Source organism: Camelus ferus, chromosome 14, assembly GCF_009834535.1.
Source record: "Camelus ferus isolate YT-003-E chromosome 14, BCGSAC_Cfer_1.0, whole genome shotgun sequence".
In the NCBI taxonomy this organism is placed as follows: domain Eukaryota; kingdom Metazoa; phylum Chordata; class Mammalia; order Artiodactyla; family Camelidae; genus Camelus; species Camelus ferus.
In genome coordinates this window covers 3,800,332-3,825,341 of record NC_045709.1, presented here as the reverse complement: position 1 = coordinate 3,825,341, position 25,010 = coordinate 3,800,332, and the positions used below count along the sequence as shown (strand labels likewise).

Here is a 25,010-nt window from a genome sequence, read left to right as displayed (position 1 = left end):
CTCATGGTATTTCCCAAAAGGAAATGCCCTACCTGGACTTTGATAAGGGAAGCTATGCATGCTGAGTTCTTGCTTTTGACTTATTACACCAAGTAAGGCTTCAAGGGAGGAAAGAAAAATGTATCATAATTTAACCTGGAAATTAAGCCTGCAAATTTCCACTTTATAAAATATAGAAATGACTCATTGTATGTGCCTGGAAGTTGTCTAAATAATAATAATACGAGCAATCACTTACAGGGCTCTTCCTTTGTGCCAGATACTGTTGTAAGTGTTCCAGCCTTATGACAGTTAAGTGAAGTAAACAATATTAGTATCTCCATTTTACAGATCAAGAGACTGAGACACAGAGAAGTTAAGGAACTTCCCTCAAGGACAGGTGACTCACATTGGAGCCAGGATTCAAACTCAGGCAGTCTGATTTAACCATGCAAGACTGTACTGTACGATACTAGTATGTCATACAAATCCATAATGTAATTAATATACAATGTTACGCTGCCCCTCCAGTATTAGAGTCTCTTTTAAGTCCCCAAGTTATGTGTGAATGAACAAAAGAAACTGATTTCTAGTATTTTAATTATTATAAAGCAGGAGTAATACTGATAGCCCAGAGGCCAAATCTAGCCAATATACGTATTTTGGGGATCGACGTAGTGTTTAAAATAATTTGAATTTGAATGTATTTAGACAAGGCAAGTCCTATCTAGTTAGCCAAGTTCTCACTGCTTCTTATAATATTACCCACCTAGTCTTCTAGGAGTTTAATTTTTATTTACAACATAATGTTATACAGTATTACATAACACACATTTGGGTTTACATTGAAAAACTGTTCTGAGGCTGGCAGTGTTTATCTGTTATATATTATTCAAGCTAAAAGTCAAAGTTAGTATAATAATTGGCTTCTGATCTTGGCTAAGCCACTGATATGAAGTCATGAGTAGGTCGCTTAACCTCTTTGAGCATCATTTTTATCATTTGCCAAACAGAGGAAACACTATCTATAGTCTAGCCATCTTTCTCTTTTTTTAAAGGAAAAATGAGGTAACATGTGAGGGGAGAGGAGTGTTATTCATTTAATTAACAAATATATACTAAGTATGTATGATGCTCACGCCACTCCCTTAGGTACAAGGTACAAAGATATATAAAATATAATCCCACTCACTCTGGAGGTGGTGAGAAAGAAAAATGAGTTTTAAAACATAACAAATAGTGCACAGGAGCGTTGACCCCTGTAAGGCGGAGTCCTCAGTTGAGGTGTCATGGAATTTGGACTGAGCCTTGAAATGGGGGTGGGATTTGGCTGGATGGAGACGAGGGGGACACCCTGTGTTTCCAGAAGAAGGTCTTTGGGATATTTAATGACTAGCTGAGTACAATGAATATGCTTCACAGGACTACCTCAGAGCCGTGATCTGACTTTCTGTTTTGTGGTTGGGATGAGACTTACAACCTGGGCTCTCACGGTTTCCTCCCAGGGGGAAGAGACACTGCCGGTCTGGGTGGCAAAGGTGGTCCTTACCGGCTGGATGCAGGCCACAAAGTGTACCAGGTCTCCGAGGCTGAGAAAGATGCAGTCCCCGAGGAGGTGAAGAGAGCTGCGAGAGAGATGGGCCAGAAAGCCTTTCAGCAGAGGTGAGTGGTCCCCGGTGCCTCTAGGGGCAGCGTCGGCCGCTGTGGTGAAATGTCACAGTGGACTCTGGGTAGACCCAGACCTGTGTGATTCTCCACCTCACACAGCAACTTAGACCACAAATCCAGGGCCACCTCCCTCTCCGATGGAGACAGTCAAGTGAACAGAATCTCCCACTCTTTCTACTCAGGCTCATTTAAACGTATTGATTACATGTGATCATATAGAGGAAGAAATTGAACACATGAGAAAGTAAAACGAAAAATATTTCTCTTAAGAGAAACTGAAACCCAAATCACCCCATCTACATCTGTTCCTCGGCCACATGCAGAATTCAGATAACTCTACGTGGTGGGCCCTTCCTGCTGTCAGAAGTCTTGTAGATACACATACACATATACGCGCACACACACACACACACACACACACACCCTGCTGAGTGCTGAAGTCACGTGGTCCGGAGGCTGTGCCCTCTGGCAGTGCAGAGAAGGGTAAGTTCAGTGGGCTGATGTGAGGTGAGGCCTGAGATCAGCCGGTATTTGGACATTCCAAGAAGGGAAAACCAAGTGAGCAGAGGCACCAGGGTAGGATAAGCAGAGTGTCTATAATGGAGGAGCCGCTGGAGGTGATGGGGAGTGAGGTTGCCAATCCAGGGGACAGGGTACCAGCTGGGGGTGGTGGGTAGTGAGGTTGACTGCAGAGGCCTTGTCAGTGGGGGGAGGCCTTGAAATCTGGGCCGACAAGCCTGTGGCTCTCAGAGATTCTGAACCACTTTGATCAGAACCACCTAAAATAATGAGAAGAAGCCACATGACGCTTTCACTAGACAATCCACGTGTGTTCCTTGGCTAAAAGTGAAAAATGCCAAAGGACCAGCAAGCTCTCTTTCGGGACTGAGGGCATTGGTAGCGGTTTGGGAGACAGATTTACATTGCCGTGCCCTGTGAAGGAGCTGGGTGCAATTCCAGAAAGCATGCTCCAGCGTATGTGAGTTCTGAAATTCCTCCCACAGAGAACATCTGGTGTTGCATTCTGTACTGTGCTTATACGTCCTGCAAGTAAACAGTTCAGAACAATGGGGACAAAAATGCAAGTCCCTCCCGCCACACCCTCAGGAAAGCCTGCGAGCCTTAGGACCCCCGTGCACTCAGCAGGTAGATAAGACAAAAGTGTTAACTCTCAGCCCTTCTGCTGGCTTCCCTGGAGACCTTGAACAATTGATTTATCCTCGCTGGACGTCAGTTTGTTCTTCTGGTGATAGGTGACTTCCCTCCCCTTCCTCTCAGAGGGGTTATGTGGGCAAATAACTATGTTAGGCATGAAAGCAGTTTCAACTTCTCAAAAAAAGATGGGAGGAATTCTATAATGCAAGGTCTCGTTAGAATTAAAATACTGTTCTCCACAGAAAACTAGGCACAGCATTGTAAATCAACTCTACTTCAATAAAATGAAATAAAAATAAAAGATGGCTCTGCATTTCATATAAACAAGTAAGCATTTATTTAGGAAAAGAACTGAATAATTAGATACACATCATCCTCTCCTCCCCAATTAATGATTTCCTGTTGTTTCCACACTGCAAACCTCACAAGTCTAGTCTCAATTTTTGTGCAAGTGAACAAATGGCTAGAATACTCTGACACACACGTAGTTCTCAGGGAGGCAGAATGACCTTGAAGTAGTGCTTGGTACAAGTATATATACAACCCCTCCTCCAATTTCCATGGTAGCAGGAAGGAGCCTGGTTTCATTAAGGACCGTTGCCCCACAGGCGAAAGAAGTTTATCTGTGATAAGGCAGTTAAACTTAGTAAAGAGGAAAATTTAGTAGTAAATTTAGTAGGGAGGAAAGAGAAAAAGTGGGGAAGGGAGTAAGTGAGAAGACCATACACCTCTACTAAATGCTGCCGGGAAGAATCTAAATCCAAGTAAAAGAATACCAGAAGGTGATCGAAATACAGAGGAGGTGGGCGAGGGGATGGGAAAGGAGAAGGCAAAATAAAAACAGACGTGGAAACCCTGAGAAAGACAAGACATAGCCAAACAGACAGAAGAATGGGGCTTTCTACTTTCAGGTTGTAAATACTCCCATCTGATGACTATTCAACTTAGGATGGCTAAATATTTTTCTTAAACTTTTTATCATGAAACTTTTCAAACATAAACAGAAGTAGAGAAAACCATGTAGTGCACCCTGTGGACCTGTCCCTCCAACCTCAAGAAGAAAAATCTGAATCCACTCCCAGTCCCTACCGCTGGGGTATTTTTGAAGCAAATCCAAGGTTGTCTATCTGTTTCTATTCAGATTTCTATCTGAAATATTGAAATGAAATATTTCAGAGCATATCTCTGAAATATTTTATTTTAAAAAATTAAAACAATATTATTATCATGTCTTTAAAAAGTAGTAATTCCTCACTGTCATCTAATAATTAGCTTTAAAGCTATTTTGCAACTCTAGACACAGGCAGAATGAGGTCAAGTTCCCCCATGTATACTTTTATAGCACCCTGTGCCTTTTCTCCATTGTTCTTATCACTCTGTCCCGTTATGTAATTATTTGTGTGAATAGTTGATTCTTCTCCACTGCAAGTTCCTTGAGGGCAGGGTGTCTTGCCCTCTAGTATTTCCCCGGTATCTACACCCAGAACCTGGTACGTGGCAAGCACTTGGTACGTATTTGTGGAATGAATAATACACACATGAGCACAAGCAATGGTATCACCCTTTAATACTCAATTCTGAGACTGGCTAAAACCAGACTGACAGCCAGACCTCTCCATCACCCTAGAGATCCACCAAATTGCCTTGAAGATGGCTTCTTGACATTATCAACATAATAGCATTTAGTTAACATTCATTTGTATCTGGATTGCTGGTTCCTATATATCAAGAATCAATTAACTCAGGAAGAATAACAGAGGTAGACAAGTATAAGACATGCATAAAGCAGAACAGAAACATTAAACCAATAAAACGTGAGTGAAACCGACGGCGAGGTACTTTTACACACTCAGGAAAGCGTTTGAGGTGGGCACCAGCTGTGGAAATTGTACCCACTACCATTTGCAAAACTAATCAGCCTCAAACAGTAGATCTCAGCCTATGTTTGTTTTCTTCATAACTGATCCAAAATTATAGTATTTAAGTCTGACCTATACGAAAAAGTAAAATGAGAACGAAAATTCTCAGACTCTTACGTAACAGTAAATACACCCTTTAAGGATACACTGTGCCAACAAAATGCAGTTAGTCCACATAGATTACTAGGATGTGGAGCAGCTGTGCCCTGCAGTTGATCAGGGTTAAAGCAGCAGAAAGACATATTTTCAGCTAGTTTTGTGGGCTTGAGAGCATTAGCACTGGGAGGCTTGTCTGATCCAGAGGCTAAAATTTCCTATTTCCTTTCCCCACTCCCTGCCTCGGTCTTCATCTTTCAGAATGTTATCAGCTTTGAACACCTTGTAGGTGATCTTTCTGAAAGCTGACCCAACTTGGAATATGATTTCCAGATTTCTTCATAATTAGAACAGCATGTGGTATGTTTTGGATGCAATGTGATCGCACCAGAGGCAGCCCTGTAACTGGACCTAATTCTCATCTCTCTGCAAAGATGAGAGGTCTTACCAGCTACCTGGCTCCTTGCTTGATATGTGTGTGTGTGTGGGTGTGGGTGTGGGTGTGAGTGCATTTTCCCACTGCTAAGGACTAGCTGTGTCTACACACTTTGTCTAATCTCCCTTCTTTGGAAAAGTACTCATCTCCCTTCTTCGGGAGAAAGCATACTGGTCCCCCCAGGGATGAAGAGAGTGGAAGCATATTCTGTAGAATTCATTGTACCAGCTTCTGTACAATGATGCTTGAAGCTTGAGACATAACTTAATCTAATGAAACTTCATAGAGAGATTTAAGAGATTGCCCAAACTAAACATAAGCGGTATTGTTAGGAGGTCAAGTCCTGTACACATATTCCCTTTTGTCCTTCAGAGCAGAGAGTTAATTAGATGTAGAAGGACACCTTGGCATGTCACCTTGGGAAACGACCATTCACGTATCATTAACCTTTCAGGTCTTTATCTTTTGATAGCCAGCGTTATCAAAGTTCCATCCAACAGCGTTTATCATGTGCCACTGCGTATCAGGCATTGTACTGGTTCTGGAGACTCTAAGAAAAAATGGGACATGTTCCTTCCCCAAGAGGATTAGAAGAGAGAGTATCAGAGAGCATCACATGTAGTAAAGGTATTTTTCATTAACTTTTTGGCTCAGGTGTCCACACACGTACACACACCTGTGTGTAAACATGCATTTTTGTCTGCTGGATCTCAATGTAAAGGATATTTCCTACTGTGGAAAGTAAAGTTTGAAAAACACTATGATAGCACAAAATAGATATATGTATTAAAAGCGATAAAGTGCATTAGGTTCCATTGTAGGTATCTGTAGAAGATACGTGAAAGAGAATGATCATGGAGGGATCAAGCAAGACTTCCTAGGATGTGGCCTTGAGCTGGGTCTTGACCCTCGAGTTGGCGTTAGGCAACCCAGCCAGGTGGTAGGGCCAGAATTGCACGTCTGCTCCGTGGGAGTCAAAGCCTAACGTGATTCCAATAAGCCTCTAGTGCTGTGCCCTGAGATGGATGGATTCTTCCCAGTGCCCGGCCCGACAGGGAAGAATAGAGGCCATTCATCCTCTCTGAGCATTTGTGGTTTCTGTTCCAGCCCAAGGCAGTAGAAATATACTCTCGGTAAGCGTTTCAGCTCTGCACCTGGGATCCCTCCCTCTGACATTGCATGCTTGCACGCGCGTGCGTGCACACACACACACACACACACACACACACACACACACACAGAGCAGTGTAGAAGACTGTGGTATGGTTAGGCTTTTGAGATATGCATTCACCATTCCCTGTCCTGGTATCAGCACCCTTTCCATTCATAGAAGTTTCTAGGAATGTGTGATTAAATTAGTGTATTATGGACACGATGCTACAAAACCATCTACTTATGATTAAAGATCCTGCGTTTTCAATAATTCTGAGTCTTATTTGTATTTCAGTCATTCATCTCAGTTTATTTGGAGCATCTGTTCTGCTCAGTATCATGCTAGGCACCGGGCAGATAAAGATGAGAAAGACCGAAGGAGCAAAGAGTCCAGCTGGGGAGACAGGAAGCAGACACAACTAGAGCACAGGTAGCAACCGCTCCGATAGACATAAGCATGAAATGATATGAGAGCACAGGAGACAGACCTGAAGATCAGAGCAGGCTTCCTGGAGGAGGTGATCATTGATTTGAGCTCTGAAGAGTTTGTGGGAGTTAGTAGGCAAAGAAGCAGGGAAAGGCACTCTGGATGGGAGAGAAGCCCAGGCAGGGCTCAAAGGCCCTGGGCGCATGGTATGTTCAGGAAACTGTGAGTGCACTGACGGGGCTGTAGCAGAAGGAAATAATGAAAAACGATAAAAGGAAACACTATACTGGCAGGATAGAATTTCAAAGCTACAATAATATTAAAACACAACTATCCTAACAAAAACACACAGTTGGCAATTTCAGAAAACTCTTGGATTTTTTACGTAGCAACACATTTATTTGCATTCTTTGGGTCTGAACTGTTACCCTGGTCGACCAAATTAGATGTCCTGGATCTTAAAAAGCAAGCCATGGGATCTCTCAAGGAATCTGCCACATGAACAGACCATGTGCCAGCATCACGGCACGCCTCTGGGATATAGCAACAGTGTGCTCCAGGGCTGACTCAGACAGGCTCATGTGAGCCAACCACGTACATTTCTTTCTAACTCAGGGCTCAGGGGCCTCACTATTGGTAGCTTAAAATCGATCACCAGGGAAATCAGCAAACACTACAAATCAGGGCTTCTTTACCCCTGCAGGGCGACTTGTTAACCATTTTGCAGCACATCACTGTACACACAATCCTCTCTTTTGAAACTTTCACCGGAGACATCACTTCTTGCTTTTTCTCCCCAAAAGCAAGAGTTACCAAGGAGTTTGCTACAGGGCTGGCAGTAGATGAACGGAAGTTAAAGACCCACATGGACGTGATTTCAGCTGCTGTCTTTTTCACCCTCTGATTTTAGGTTAAAAGAGATCCAGATGAGTGAATATGATGCTGCAACCTACGAAAGGTTTTCAGGTGCTGTTCGACGGCAGGTGCACTCCCTCCGAATTATCCTGGATAATTTACAGGTAATCAACATTTATGGACCAAGAAAATAATCTAGGCCACCTCACCTTTCCTTCTGTCCAGGAAGCAGTCATGTGACCAGCAGCCCTAAAAGGCATCAGACTCCCCGATTTCCCTCATATAGACCTATGAGCATCTCACCTCTACTAGAAGTCCACAAGTAGAATTCTCTTCCTACAAATCATTCTATTGTGAATGACTCTCCAGGCAACGAGGGGAGCATTTTGAATCATCCAGGCTGAGCATCCTCGATGCACCCTGGCCCCTCTTCCTCCGGCCCCCACATTGCCAGCCTCTTTGCAGTTTCACAGCCTGGTCCCCTCTGAACTAGTTAATGTTACTGTTGCCCATAAAAAAATACTAAGATGCTTTAATATTTCTTAAGCAAAGATTTGTTATGTGGAGATTTTACACTTGAGATCGTGTTCTGACCACTTTGCACAGGTAATTAAGGAAGGGCTAAGCATTCTCTAAAATCACAAATGACATAAGATCGCTTTGCCTGGAGAGAGAAGCCTCATTTCGGGGGAGAAGGGGCAGGGCTAGGAGCCCAGCTGTGACATGCTTCACTCTGCTCTGGAATCTTCGGTTCCTTTCCTTGAGTGTTTGAGGTCAATTGCTTTCAGTCATGCCCCTTCCCTCTTTGGTGCCTGATTTTGGTGGTTCTTTTGAGGGGATATTTTATTATTATTTGCTAGTTATTGGAGGTAGGTTTTCATGATGTACTTTTTAAAAACTGTATTTTTTTTTCTTGAAATATAGTCAGTTCACAATGTTGTTCAATATCTGGTGTACAGCACAATGCTTCAGTCATACATGAACATACATGTATTCATTTTCATTTTCATATTTCTTTCACCATAAGTTACTTCATGATGCACATTTAATCCACCATCTTAACTTCAAACTGAGAAAGTCTCATTTTTAAAAAGCTCTAAACTGCATCAAGAGATTAGGAAAAGTTTCATCATTTCCAAAGGGAAAGGTCTTCGTAATGATTAACGAGATGCCTAATTTCAAAATCTATGAAATGTAAGACTTAAGCTGTTTGCTTTTTTAAAAAAAATTCATATGCAGTTATTTAAGATAAAACACCTCAAGACTTAATGCAAACTATGTAAACAACATAACTTTGAATGATTGACTTTTCTTCCATAGTCACTCGCTTGGCAAGTGCTCATTGCCCTAGGCATTGAAGGCAGCTTCTGGGTGGGCTCTGAGCTCCAGGGCAGGGCAGTAAGCGAATAAGAGCCAAAAGTGGGTGGTTCACGGGAAATGAGGGTCATGGGAGATGGTGCTTATATACGACTGAAGAATGAGTATGGTTCTGTCATTCATTCATTTCTTAAGTTCATGATGCACACCAGGCATTAGAAATAGAAAAATCAAATGCAGCCCCTGTCCTCAAAGAAGGAACTTAAAGAAGATAAATACTCAGTTTCCTAAGTTCTGCAGAGAAGTACGTGCATGAATGAGCTGATGAATGAGAAGAGCCTTCACAGAGGATGTAATGCTTGAGTTCACTCTTGAAAGATGCTGAGGAAGTTTCCAGGCAGTTGAGAAATCAAGGCATTCCAGACAGAGGACGCAGCACGTACAGGTGCATGGAGGCATGGGAGAGCACAGTGAGTTCTGAGAAGGGCGTTTTGTTCCATGTGACTAAGACCATGTACATGGTGGCAGATGGTGCAAGGGAGAAGGCTGGCCCAGTCGTGAGGACCAGCTCGTGACTGGCCCTGGATGCCATGAGAACATTGCACAAACAGGCCATTGGAGGATTCCCAGTAGTAGAAGGGATGCAAAAATACACTTTTAATTGAAGGAATCAGAATCCTTATCTGCTATTAGTTAATGTCTTGATTGGTATTCACTGGGCACAAGGCTATAGTTACTTTTACAAACATCTTTGCATTAAATCCTCGCATCAACCCTTTAAGATAAATGACATTATATTTATAAGATCAGCCAAAGGAAGAAAAATCAGACCCACTACTATGACTTCTTAAAGTAGGGACAAATTAAGCCTGGGTGAGAATTAGGGTTAACGTTAAGGAATGACTCTTCTGCTAAACACCTCAGCGATGAGACCAGTATCAGACAACCACTTCCAGTTTTGCTTCCAGCTTTCAAAGAGAGACATGAAAGGAAACTATGAAGGACTCAAGGAAAAGCAACAAATAAGATTAAATAGATGGAAAAGAAGAAATTGGCACCCCAAAAAACCATAAAGGGATTGGGATTAATAACTTTCTAAATATCCTCAAATAGTGTAAATAATTATCTCAGGGAAGTTACCATTCTTTCTTCCTCTGGAAATCTGAAAAAGAGAAAATAGGCTTAAATCATAGCAAGAAAGAGTTTTAAAATATAAGAAAGGAAATAAAAGTGATTTAATCCTTAAATGAGTACCTAAAAAGGATGTGGAACGTCCATCTCTAGAAATCTTTACAAATAACACCAGTGTTTTAATAATAGCAAGCATTTATTGAGCAATTACCATGCCTTACATTATTAGCATCATCATCAAGATCTCTTCCATCATCATCATCATTATCATCAAAATCATTATCACTTAGTGGCTAATAGTGCCAGCTGTGGAGCCAGACAGCCTGGGTTCTGTAAAATGGGAAAAACAGATAACTGGGCAGCTATTAAGATGAACGAAGATGATACATGTAAACCATTGAAAAGAATGCCTAGCATATAGCATTCTCTACAGAAGCACTGGCTGCACCATTCCCTTCATTTCACTTGCTAATATTCATCAGCTGGACTGCAGGCCAGGTACCCAGTCAGGTACTTTACATTCATTGTGCTCGTTAATCCTTACAACCACCAGTCAGTATTATTTTCTACATTTGATAGATGAAGAAACTGAGACACAGATGTCATCTCAACTTTTAGTGAGGGAACTAAGGATTAGAAAGATGACGTAGCTTGTCCTAGGTCCCTGTGGCTGGTAAACCAGATGTCTGAGCCCAAAGCTCAGGTCTCTATTACCTGTTAGGCCTGTTACCTTCTTCCAACTCAACAATTCTGTGAAAAGCTTAATTCTCACATATACTCTTATGACATTTTGCACTATTATCCAAATGCAAACCCAGACTCCTCATCTGGTGTTAGTTAATATCTTGATTGGTATTCACTGGGCACTAGGCTATAGTAACTTTTATAAACATCATTGCATTTAATCCTGACATCAACCCTTTAAAATAAATGACATTATATGTACAAGATCAGCCAAAGAAAGAAAAGGCAAACCCACTACTGTGACTTCTTAAAGTATTTTTAAGTGTTTCCCTAACTGAATCTTTGTTTTTAAGCCATAGAGGTGTTATGTTCAAGCGGCCCTTCTACTTCTCAATTTAGAAAGATAATGCCAGTTGAAAGCACAGCTACTGACCAAGGATAGGCAGGGCCTCATGTGGAATATGTCTTCAGATTGCAGCCAGAACAAGACAGCCTTGATGTGGTCCCCTTTGGGCATCTCCTGCCAGTCCTGTGTGGCTCTGATTGACTAATAACGTCCAGCTATTTTGAGGTTGTTGAGTAATCCCAGTAACCATGGGTGTTTCCTTGGTGAACAAAGTCTGGCCAGGGCGTAGCAGATCATCACTTGAGGTGATTTCTCAAAGCCCAGCTGCAGGCCCACGCACTGGTTCCGGGCGGCTGGGCGGAGGTCTGAGGAAAGGGAATGTCATTGCCGTTTATGTTAACATGGCTTCAGCATATGCCTCTGATGCGTCACGTGTCACTCTTTTCAATTAAGACAGCTATTGGGGGTGGGGAGGGTATAACTCAGTGGCAAAGTGCGTGCTTAGCATGCATGAGGTCCTGGGTTCAATCCCCAGTACCTCCATTAAAAATAAATAAATAAACTTAATTACCTCTCTCCACTGCCCCACCAAAGAGGCAGCTGTCACCAGTTACCTTCCTTTGTTTCTTGACCGGATTCTTCACACAATACCATAGAGTCTTGGCTATCAGAGCCTTTATGAAGCAATGGCAAGAATTTTCTTATTAGAATAGTAGATAACTTCAGTTAGACTTGGTTTAGAATCTGAATCTCTGATTATAGCTTTCCCTAACAAAAGAAGCTGTCCATTCCTACAAAAAGCCACTGATTTTAATCATATCTTCTCTCCAGTGTTTTTTTCTAATCTACAATCAGTCATTTCATCCTCAGGCTAAACTTAATTAGCCTTTCTCTGATTGCTTTGCCTAGCATGGTGTCTCCATGAGCCAACAGTTATGTTCGTTTTTTTCCCCTTTAGTGGTTCAAAATGAGCTTGTGTTCAGATAAACGGTGTTTTTGAACACACTGACCTGTGACATGCACTGTGCTGGGCACTGAGGTCACAGAGGTTAATAAGATATTGTCCCCGCACTCAACAAAGGTTGAAGTCTCAGGGGCGGGAAGACAGGCACCGTCACTGATCATTTCAGTTTAATATGTAAGCGTCTTGGTGGAAGGATGAATTGAACACAGTGGATGCCCAGAGGAAAGGGCTTCTAGGATAGACTTTGAAGGAAAGGATCCATGACCTGGGTCTTGAAAGACTCATGGGTATTAACCAAAGGAGGGTGAAAATAGTGCCTGCCCAGCAGGGGGCGCAGCATAGACGAAAGCCTGACACCGCGGTCTCAGGTGTGAGCCGAGGGCCCACCAAAGGCAGGGGCACCACTCAGTGTGAAATGCAGAAGCATTTGAGGCTGGGAGGCAGGCAGGTGCCAGGTAAGGGACTTTATTGTAAGCCCCCATTTTGCTGTATGTAAAAATTGGAAAGCGTTTCCCTATTCCTTTTACTTAGTCTGTAATAACTGTATTTCACCCAGTGGACAGTAACTGAATATCTATTTTGCCTAAGGGTTCTTGACCTCAACGATTAACCTTCTAGTAAAGAAGACGTGTGTATAGTTGTAACAGAAGCCACAATACAGTAAATGCCACAGAAAGGTTTTTAACAAGGTGCTATGGTTATGTAGACAGATGTGTGAGCAGCTTCTAGGCTGGTCAGTTAGGGAAAGACTCACAAAGGGAAGGTCATTTGAGCTGGACCATGAAGGATGAGTATGGTTTTACTGGCAACTCTTCTAAGGATGCGGGTGGAAAGACAGTCTTGACCAGAGCTTTTCAAACCATCTGTGGAGAAGGACCATGTTTGTTTTTTCTTTCAATTAATCACAGACTAACACTTTTATAAAATAAACTGGAAATGAATTACTGGAAAGAAAAGATACAAAAATAATACACAAAATCCAAGCCTATATGATTTAATATTAGATTCAACAAACATAAAAGTACTTGATCAAATTGCCATAAAAGTTTCTAAATCCTGACTGTCAATTTCTGTTCCTTATTTCATCATGGACCACTAACAGGTATTTACACACCAAAGCCAGTCTGTGTACCTCTGGTCTAGACAGAAGAAACCACTGAGCAGAGGACAGTGACTTGAATACAAGGCTGTTTAGAGAATGGCAAATAGTCCCGGTGACTAGAGTTCAGAGCTTTGGGATAGGCTTGTGGGCAGGGAGGGTAGTAGGAGAGATAACTAGAGAGACGGTGAATCCATGCTGACTGTCCTTTATCATCAGTGAGGAGCGTGGCCATGACTGAGAAAGGCAGTGTTGTGGTTTTATTTTCTCTAGAGAGTTTCACAGCCGTGGAGAGAGAAAGTATCAGGGAAGAGAGAGGTGGAAGCCAGGAAATCAAATCATAAAATTACTTCAGTTATTCAGGTCAAGTTATCCCAACCAGGATAACTGAAATGAAAATAGGAAAAATGGAACAGTATGGAGGTAGGACAAGAAGACGGTGACTGATGGAACATGGGGCAAGGGGGATGGTGAGGTTTTCAAGCCCTAGAGGCCAGAAACAAGGACCATAGGAAGAGGAGAGACTTGTGGAGAAAGCAAATGTTTGGTTTGGACACCTATGAAAAAATGTCAAGCATTGAAGATTCTAAGATGTGACTCTGGAGTACAGGATAGGTTTGCATATCTGTGTAGATATGTCTATTTTTATGGTCGTCTGTGTAGACGTACAGCCCAAGTCAAGAGGGGAGATGTGTGGACAAAGATGAGAGTGCAGAGCAAAGAGAGGGAAAGGTGGAGACAGCCCTGTCAAGGAATGTCTGCATTTCCAAGGAGAACAATGAAATGCTAGTTACTCTTTCTTAGCACAGGAATGGCTCATCACTCAGTGGAGGGCATCAGTGGCCATGAGAGGACAACTTCAACCGAGTACAGCCAAGAAATAAAGACCTGACTTCCAGGCTGCATGAGCAAAGGCTTTGCCAGATTACCATTAAAATGATTAAAATAGAGATAAACAAAAAAGACCTACCATATAGCACAGGGAACTATGTTCCATATCTTGTATTAACCTATAATGAAAAAATATATATATATATATGTATAACTGAATCACTATGCTGTACACCAGAAACTAACACAACATTGAAAAATCAACTATATTTCAATTTTTTAACTCAAAAAAATGATTAAAATAGTAAAGAGCTGTAAACAGTGAAAAACCCATGTGACAAGAAATTAGGGAAGAGTGCTAGGACATATAGGAAGCTTTGAAGAGTTTTTGCTAAATGTAGTGCAGTGTGACCCCTATGAGTAATAGTACCAAAGACAACTCAAACCTTCCTAAGAAAAAACATTACTAGCAGGTCAGTCCTTGAGACCCAACAGAAATCGTATCAACATCTCTTACTTGGAGAGGCAGGGGGTAAAAGAGGGAGCCCTAGACTGGGGAGGAGCAGACCACCTGACCTCCATTCTGTCACTGCCAACAGCAGCATCTGAAAGCATCCGCCCTGGGGAGGGGTGGGTGTGGGGAGGTCTAGGTTTCCTGCAGTGGCGTAAAATGACAAGCAGAAAGCTGGAAGAGGAATAACATGGGGAAAGGGATCAGACCAGCCTCAACATATACGTGGCTTGACAACTAGACCAAACAAATGCCAAATGGCCTCATTGCAGTGGCTTTTCCAAACAAAATAAGAAATGATGTGGAGATGACGTTCTCATGCTGTGACTGTCCACGGTCCCGGCGCCTTCCCTGCAGAGCTCTGAAGCTCATGGTATAGCTTTGCTTCAACTGCTAGCACCAGTCTAAAATCTTCCAGGAGAATTCTAATGGTAACAAGGCAGGGAATCCATCCAATCTGTTGCTGGACAGTTTTGAACAGTCATCATTCAATAGAAAGGAACCCCCCCCAAAATTAAATGAGATGTGATCTGTGAAATTATTCTACAGTGAGGCAGAAGATAAAGCATTCAAGATATCGAGGAAGAAAATGCTGGTTGACTAGAATATTTTCTTCAGAAAACACCAAATTTTTAGAAAACATCTGTTTTGAACATTCTCAGAGTTCAAAGAAACATTAAGTCTATAAAATAAGACATGAATTTAAAAGGATCTGGCTAAGAAGCAAGCAGAAATAATAAGGGAGTTGAATGCAATAAGGAAAGATTATAATTATTTTAGCAAACTAAAAATGCAATGCCAAAACTGAAATCTACATTAAAAGTAGAAAGAACAGACTCAATCCAGTCTCAAGTCTAAGTACTAATGTGAATGGAAAACTGGAAGTGTTGTCCCATACTGTAGATGTAAAAATCATAAGAAAGCCGGTCAATAAAAACAGAGCAGAGAGCTCACATACAGAACCATGAGCCATCCCAACAAGCAGACCAGGACTTACTTAGTCACTGGTGAGTGCTCAGTAAATACATGCTGAATGAACCAACGATGTTCCCGAAGAGGCCACCGAAATTTAGCACGTATGAGCAATAAGCCAAGTAATAGCAATGAGAAAACTGTACTCAGCTGAGGACAGCCCTGCGTCTATGGATCAAAAGCACTTTACTGCAGACTGAAAATTAAGGAGCTATAGGAGATGTTAGTTGGAGCTCAATAACATTTAATAACATACTACCCCAGAGTAACATTTTCTTCTCAAGTTGAAATGGAGCATTCAGCAAGACAGATCGTTTGTTGGACCAGGAAATGTGAAGTTACAGGACATCTAATTTTTAAAAAAGAACTTCACTGAGTACCAGGCAAAATTAAGGAAAAGAGATAAGCATCTCACCACAGCTTCATGGAATTTAACATTTCAGAAACAAAGAAAATATCCTTAAAGCATGCAAGCAGACAAAAAAATCAACTGTTGTCCGAGAAAGAAAAATTCATCCGATGTTAGTTGTCCCTGGAACACTGAATGCCAGAAGCCTGTGAAACTATCTGCAGGATTTGGGAGGGGGCAGGCACAGTTGTGACCCTAGTTGTGACTCGACTCAGCCAAAGTACCAAGGTGACAGAAAGACATTTTCAGATATTCAGAGACTTAAAATTCGTGTCACTTAAGTATTCTTTTTGAAAATAATTTTGAAGTAAATGTGTATACACACATGTGCCCACACAGACATCTATACATAAGTATGTATAAATATTCCAGCCAGTTAAGAGAGGAATCGGGGGTGGGGGTTTAGCTAAGCAGTAGAGCGCATGCTTACTCCATTAAAAAAAGATAATAATAATAAATAAATAAACCTAATTACCCCTTCAAAAAAATTTTTTTAAAAAGAGAGGAATCAAATTCCTCAAGATTGGGAAACTCGTGGTATAAAAGGATCACTAATGAGCATTGGAAGCAGTTAAACACAGAATCAGGTCTCAATAATTGTGGTAAGTATATTTAAAAGAAAATTCAGATATCAAGAATAATGCTTTTTAAAGATATATGGTATAAAATATAGTAAATTTTAAAATAATAAACAGGGCTTCAATTCCCATATTATTTCAAAAATTAAACAAAATGCAAGAAATTGATATAGAGAAATAAAAGAAGCAAAAAGTGTGATAATACATATTATGTACAAGAGAGACAAATATGATTTCATTCCTGAAATAGAGAAATTGAAGTTAAGCCAGATTTTTTAAAAACTTAATCATGCCGGTATTTTTTCATATATTTCTTGCAAATTACAACACGTTTTTATAAATATTCTTGATTACTGTGTGGAGAGGGGACTGTTGGGGGAATAAGAGTAAAAGTGGGGACGGGGGGGCAGGTGGGAGGCTATTGCAATGGTCCCAGCAGGAGGAAATGACGATTGAACCTGGGAAGATATGGACACAATAAGAGACGATCAGATACCCCTGGAAGTTGAGAGGCTTTGCCGGTGGACTAGGTGTGAGATGTGAGGGAAGGGGAAGTCAAGATGATGCCCAGCTACGTGGCCTAAACAGCTGAAAGAGTGGGGTTGCCCATTGCCTTTTGCTGAGAGGAGAACTTGGAGACAGGGGGAGCTGGGACCTAGGGCTCAGTTTTAAACTAAGTTTGCTACTTGTTAGAACTAAGATGCCTGTTATACGTGCACACTGATATGTGTGGTTCCCAGCTCCTTTGAAGTGCAAAATATCTAACTCCTGAAAGAAAGATGTGAAATTGTTCATAAAAAATAATTGTTGGTGGAGAGGGTCTAGCTAAGCGGTAGAGTGTGTGCTTAGCATGCACGAGGTCCTGGTTCAATCCTCAGCACCTCCATTAAAAAATAATAATAATAATAAAATAAAAAATAATAAATAAACATAAAAATTTTAAAACCTAGTTACCTCCCCCTAAAAAAACAAAAACTAATTGTAAAATGACATTAAGTTGTCATGCAAAGTAATAATTTAGTTCCATATCAGCATCCAGGAGTACAAATTCTTCTAAGGAGAACTGTGTTTTTATTGCAATGAGGTGTTACTTCAAGAAACAGGAAATTCCTTAACACAGGAAGAGTCTGTATCTGCCCCTTTTTTGGCAATACTGCTTTACCATTTAGAACAGCTAGCAACCCAACAGGTATTTACTAGAATATTTTTCACTATGTCAAAACATCAAGAACCACAAAGAAAAAGTTTTTGTTTCCACTGATTTATAATTTGTTATTCTATAAATACTATACAGAAGTTTACGTTAATCCAGCATATTTTTTTTGTTTGAATGGTACAAATTAATAGCAAAAAAAAAGCTTTACTCTGTGGAATGGATGTGCTTTCTATAGAAATGTCTATTTAAATCTTTCTAATCTTTTCGTTAGATTCTGAAGGAATAATAGAAGATTGGCTTCCTTGTAGAGTTTATCGAAAAAGGAAGTCTTGATAAACCATAACCCAAATAAGTGAAAGTTTTTAAGTTAGTCAGAATACTTTCAGTGCTGAAATTACAAGACAGAGTATCTCAAACCACAAGGTAATTGGTTTTTGTCAGGTTTGTTCCTCCTAGTGTCCTCACTGCTATGGATGTGTGTTTGTGTGTTTGTGTGTGTGTGTGTGTGTGTGTGTGTGTGTGTGTGTGCGCGCGCGCGCGCTTTCTGGTTAACCAAATCATTTCCCAGAAAATGAATTAACCAGAATACATCATCCTCTGAGCATTTCAGTTAGTCTAAGTGTTCTTAACATAAAAGTAATAAAACTATGTTTCTTTTTTAGAAAATCTATAACTTTTTACTAGTGAAACCTACCTTCATATGTAATGAATTCTTATTAGTATGGACTTATTACATAATACAAAACGGGCATGTTTACAAGAATACTTTTCTTCATGCAATAGGAATATATAATAAAGAACATGTTTGCCCTTTGTATTTAGATACAGTAGGAACTTACTATTTAAAGAAGTATTTCAGTGAGCCCCATAAAATACACAGTCCCAAATAATCAATATTTCTATTCCAGCCCTCAGGAAATTTTTAAAGAGCTCCCCCTCCAGCCCATTGCCTCCAAGAGCACCCACTTTGAAAGGCCTCTTCCTGTTCTGAGTTTCCAGGTATCAGTGGGCTAGCTCAGGACAGCTGATAAACTATCTGTTCATATTTATCTGCAAGTTATATACTGAATGAATAGTGCTACTATTATAAAAAATGTCTTTGTGCCCAATAGTTCTAGATCAGAAGGCTTGTAGATACTTTGACTTCTCAAAAACAGAAACTACTAATTCATGTTCCTAAAAATATCAGTGACACATAGAACCAAAAGTAATTCATTTATCCACAAATAAAAATTAAGAAGTGAATGTACGCCCACCAGAATGGCTAAAATTAGAAGAAAAAAAAAGAAGCAGCTGTCAATATCAAGTGTCTCTAAAGATGGGAGCAGAGGAAACCCTCATACACTGCTCGTGGGAATATAAATTGGGAAAAACACTTTGGAAACCTGTTTTGCAGTATCTCCTAAAGCCGAGAGTATCCAGGATTTCCACCCAACAGAAATACATGCATACCTGCTTCAGAAGACATGTGGCATTACTCACAATAGCCCCAAAGTGGAAACAATGCAGCAGTAGACTAGATAAATTGTGACATATGGTCAAAATGACACTACTGAACATTGTTACAGCAGAGACAGAAAATAAAGCCCTGCTGAACCCAACAGCATCAGTGCCACTCGTGGGAATGATGTTGCACCAAGGAAGCCAGATAGAAAAGACTACACACTGTGTGATTCCATTTTATGAAATTGGAAAACAGGCAAACCTAATCTGTGGTGATAGAAGTCAGGCGGCGGGGGTTTCCTTTGGCAGGGGCCGGGTCAAGTCCAGAAGAGGCCCCAGGAGGTTGGGGAGATGCAGGTGTTACAAGGGTGTGTTCACTTTTAAAGTTCACTGACTCGACACTTAAGATTTATGTACTTTATTACAAGTATGCTATATGTAAATTTTAACAGTTGGGAGGAGTGGGTATAGCTCAGTGGTAGAGTGCATGCTTAGCATGCACGAGGTCCTGGGTTCAATCCCCAGTACCTCCATAAAAAATAAATACATACGTAGGCACATGAAAAAATGCTCAATATCACTAATTATCAGAGAAATGCAAATCAAAACTACAATGAGGTATCACCTCACACCAGTCAGAATGGCCATTATTCAAAATTCCACAAATGACAAATGCTGGAGAGGCTGTGGAGAAAAGGGAGCCCGCCTACACTGCCGGTGGAAATGCAGGTTGGTGCAGCCACTGTGGAAAACAGTATGGAGATTTCTCAAAAGACTAAGAATAGACTTACCATATGACCCAGGAATCCCACTCCTGGGCATAAATCCAGAAGGAACCCTACTTCAAAATGACACCTGCACCCCAATGTTCATAGCAGCACTACAATAGCCAAGACATGGAAACAGCCTAACTGTCTATCAACAGATGACTGGATATATAAGAAGGTGTGGTATATTTATACAATGGAATACTACTCAGCCATAAAAAAATGACAACATAACGCCATTTGCAGCAACATGAATGTTCCTGGAGAATGTCATTCTAAGTGAAGTAAGCCAGAAAGAGAAAGAAAAATACCATACGAGATGGCTCATATGTGGAATCTAAAAAAAAAAAACAAAAACAAAACAGAAATACAAAACAGAAACAGACTGATAGAATACAAATTTGTGGTTGCCATGGGGCAGAGGGTGGGAAGGGACAGACTGGGATTTCAAAATGTAGAATAGATAAACAAGATTATACTGTATAGCACAGGCAAATATATACAAGATCTTATGGTAGCTCACAGCAAAAAAAAATGTGACAATGAATTTATGTATGTTCATGTATAACTGAAAAATTGTGCTCTACACTGGAATTTGACACAACAATGTAAATTGACTATAACTCAATTTAAAAAAAGTTTAAAAAATAAATAAATACATAAGTAAATAAACCTAATTATTTTTTTAAGTTGACCCACAAAAAGGGGAAACAGATTTATTAGAAAAAGCATATCCCTTCTCTCGCTCTGACCCCAGATTTTATTAAGTCTTTTCCTTTTGTTGGCATACAAAACAGAAACAGAGTCTTCAAGCTAGAGAGTTACCTTAAAAGATAATCAAACATAAGAAAAGAATCAAACTAGCATATGAAAATTAAGATCTAAGATCCCTAGGTTCTTACATGATGGTGAATCCAGAGAGAGCGGACAAACATAATATTCTAAGGGAAAAGTATTTTGTAACACTGTAACCCCCTTACCTAGGGCACTAATATGCCTGCTAAAAAGGACCCCCTTTTTTTAATCGTTTTTACTAATTATGAGCATGGACCCCACAGAAGTCCGCAGTGCTGCTAGGCTGGCTTTGACGGTCCTCACTGGGTCCTGGCTCCATTGTTCTTCACTCAGACCTTGTCTGCTCAACGTCCCCAAATTCACACCACATGGAATTCCCTCCTTGCGTCTTTAGTTTGTGACAGACTGATTGATATCTGCGCTCTGACACTGATTTGAATAGATGTCAATAACACAGGATTTTGCGAACCTCTCGTAAGGAGTTAACTTGTTCTCTTCATAGTCTTGAAGGGCTGCCTGTTAATAAATTAGCTCTGGCTGTTAGCTTAGCTGGCCAGAAGCATTTCTATCTCACAAGCCTCCTGAGGAATATTGAAGACAAAATTCTTCTGGTAAATGATAAATGTACTAGTATAGGAATATCTAAAATAGCAACATTACTCCAGATTGCTTTACTACAGTCAGATCTTTATAAATACAATTAGAGGGTAATCCACTAAATAATTACACTTGGGTAATAATACTCCTGTCTGATTGTCATAAAGCAGGCAGCTGTCTGTGGTATTCTGTGGCAATCTTAAATTTAAATCTTAGGAGGATAAAACAGCCTAATGGACTGCTTTCCAGGGTACGGCATTTAGTAAACTTTATCACTTTTGTTACAGTGATATGATCATTTGTTTGTTTCTGTGGTTTTACTTAATTATGTCTGTATGCTTATTAATGTAGTTTTTAGATAGCCTTCAAAAATATATATCCATACCATAAGCATTCATGTGTTGATATAAATGGTGAATCCTATTAACAGTTCTAATGTCCTGAATGTTTCTAATATAATTGTTCTTAATATTTCTTAGATCTGGCTCTATGTCAATTTAGAGAACAATCTGAATTGCTAAGACTCTTGGACAGCTGTTTAGGAGATTTTTAGTATCCCCAAAACTCCTGATCGAAAAATGAAAGCTTTTCACCAAATTATAAATCTGCTAGGTTCTAGATGTTTGGCGCTTTCTTTTAAGTGTTGATGTTGTGGCAGAAAGATGGGGAAGTTTGGAAAGCAAAGCATGTTTCCTGTAACTAATTATCCACCCAAGTCTCTCAAAATGCTTACCATCAACAGCAAACTAGCTTAAAGCAAACTCCATTAAAAAATGTCAAAATAGACAAGGAATGAATTGGTTTCCTAAGCAGTTATGTTCCCCATAATTTGTTGCATTTAGCAGGCAATTCACCTATTTCTGTTATTGACGAATAGATTTACTAGTGAAAAAACACTTTTCTTCAAAGTCACTTTTTAGCATCCTTAATGAACATATTTTTGGAAGCTTTCAAATCGGAGACAATTCCCAGTTATTTAAGAAAATACTCCTGTCCTTAGTATTTTGATATAATTAAGAAGAGGTGAAGGGTGAAAAAAAAATAGTTGGGAAATCCCCTTAATACTAGTGATTTTATTATTAAGTATAGACTGTTACTCACTGACACAGCGCCCCCTCAGTTTGAAGATGAGACTGTAAAGACCCAGGCATCTCAATTACTTGCCCCAAGTGAGCCAAGACTAGAATCTTCATATGCTAGTCCTAGTCTGATGCTTTTTCTGCCATGATTCGAGGCATGGCTGTGACCTGAGGTCCACTATGCACACGTTCTCCTAACAAACACAAACCCAGGTTCCACCTCGCAGATCGTCTTCCCTTTGTAGGTCTCATTGGAAGTGTGGTCACTTCTGCAGCAAAGAATCTTGCTTCACTTCTGGTATGTTTGCATCCTGCACTCCATTTCTTTACTCATTATTCTTATGCTTTATTGTACTGTAATGTCTTTGAATTCGTTTTAAATAATAATTAGAAATCGTAACTCAAATTAAAAGTCAATTGTCTGTGCTGCCAATGGAAGTAATTCAATGAGTGGTACCTGCTATGCTCAGCCAAGGTCATATGTGTGGCCTCTAGGAATGACAGCCAGGTCACAAGTAAACCCTCTGCCTGTTACCTTGGTTTCTTTTGCCATCAATTATAAGGTATATTCCATTTGCAGAAACACCAAAATATGAGGGAAGGGTGTAGAATTATTAGAATTTTAGCATTTTATATTTCCTCTATGGTGAGATGGTGGGGGGTTAAATTTATTTTTACTACAATGGTAATCTGCATTACAAACTATAATAAATTACTTAATCTGTGGCCATTGCAATGGTTCTTTACCGGGTGAAAGTTTCACTGGTTAATAAAACCATGTAGCAACTAGTGGACTTGAGTAAGAAGTCCTCAAGGTCATTTCCTTGTCAGTGTGTTGATGGAACCTTTGAAAATCAGTGCTTAATGATAACAGTGGCACCACTGTTACATAACATGTTATATAATCGAGTTCCAGTTGTAATCCTGTATTAGATTAGATACTGGATTAGAACTGGAGAAACCAACTTCCAAGCCACTGCTGCTGACTACTGCTACCACCTTCTCTTCAACTCTCTGCAGTGCTTATTTTCCCAGTCTAGACTAGTCTGTGAGAGTCTGTCCTCATCTACGAAAGGACTCAGGAACAGTGCTCTGCGGTTTGGTACCTCCAAGAGTCATAGAATCTCAGAGTTAAAAGGTACCTAAATGATCATCCACAGTTGTGTTTCCCAGCACAGTGTATCCTGGAAGCCTGAGGAACTGTCCACTCCGGATGTCAGGAATGACAGGGAAGAAGAGATGAGAGCTAGGTCCCAATCATATCGCGGGGAGGGAGCCTGAGAAGGAAAGCACTGCATGATGGAGCTTGTCTGTCTGATCCACAGCTCAGTGGGAAAGGATTCTAGAAGATTCTGCCCACCCCTTCCTCCTGTCACCCTCAGCTGTATATCTTATAGAGTTATGTGAGTGCGTTGAGCTATGCTCCAGTGAGTTCCTTTGTCCTGTAAGATCATGGGGCTCTTACCAAGATTATACATCAGGAAAGCGCATACTTCCAAAGGGCACACACCTGGCAATTCCTGAAATTAACTGCCCACCAAATTTAAGATCTTTATGCTGGTAGCTTAGGAGTTTCTCTAATTCATGTTCGTATTAATATATCTGTATTCAAATGTGGTATTTTTTGCACCTGTTTGCAGCAAGGCTAACAGGAACAGGAAAACAATACATATAGTACTACACAGAGTTGTGTTGTGTGGAGCGTCTTTGTATAGTGATTGTTCTGCCCTTAAAGTACACACTGGCTGCCTGAAACTTGGCTTTGTATTTTCAGTGACAGTGCTGTCATACAACCACCAGCAATGAAACAGTGATGGAAATGTGCTTAAATTAATGTGAACTTAGCTGTCCATAATGTGTCTCGGCTAATAATAATGGTAATAATAATAATTCCAGCTAGCATAGATTGTCAGGCTCTCTCAGCCAATTCCATGTAGTATCTCAATTAATTGTCACAGTAACTCATTGAAGTAGAAGCTATTGTTGTATTCATGTTAGAAATGAGGACAATGAAATGTGGATAGGTTAAATAACTTGCTTGAGGTCAGATATCTGATCTGATGGTGAAGGAAGGATTGGAGCCCGGCTGTCTGACGCCAGAGCACGTAATCTTAGCTACTACTGTAGTTTGAGTGCATAAAAGTATTTTAGCGTTTTTTCCCACTTCTTAATCCTCAGCTGTAGTAGGCCTATGCCTTGATTGGGATATTATAACTCTTTATCGTTTAACTATCATCTTAGTCCACCTGACATAGTTTTACATCATTGCAGGCAAGTATTATGTAAAAATATCTTTAGAAAAGTAATTCGGGGGTAAAGGTGTAGCTCAATGGTAGAGTGTGCTTAGCTTGCACGAGGTCCTGGGTTCAATCCCCAGTACCTCCATTAAAAATAAATAAATAAACCCAATTACCCTCCCCAATAAATAAATTAATTAATTAAATAGTGCAAAAAAATGTTCCTTAAAAATTTAAAAAAGAAAAGTAATTGAGAAGATTTCTGAATACAGACGATCAGGGCAACAGTAGAGAACAAAATGTTCACCTACTGCTGTTCTCAGCTCTTTCCACTTGTGCTGTAAGTCACAGAGAACTTGAGTAACAGTTTCTCCAAAAGGAAGAGTTCTGAAGATCACGTTTTCCCT

General features: G+C 40.3%; 1 protein-coding gene across 3 annotated transcripts in view; it reads left to right on the top strand.

The window, feature by feature from the left end:
* VWA8 (von Willebrand factor A domain containing 8) overlaps positions 1–25,010 on the top strand; it is a 294,919-nt gene that overhangs the window by 251,757 nt on the left and 18,152 nt on the right. For all 3 annotated transcript variants that reach the window (XM_032496061.1, XM_032496060.1, XM_032496059.1), the window contains exons 39-40: positions 1,485–1,641; positions 7,743–7,851. In XM_032496061.1, the coding sequence (XP_032351952.1) occupies positions 1,485–1,641; positions 7,743–7,851 (266 nt within the window). The remainder of the gene's footprint in view (positions 1–1,484; positions 1,642–7,742; positions 7,852–25,010) is intronic.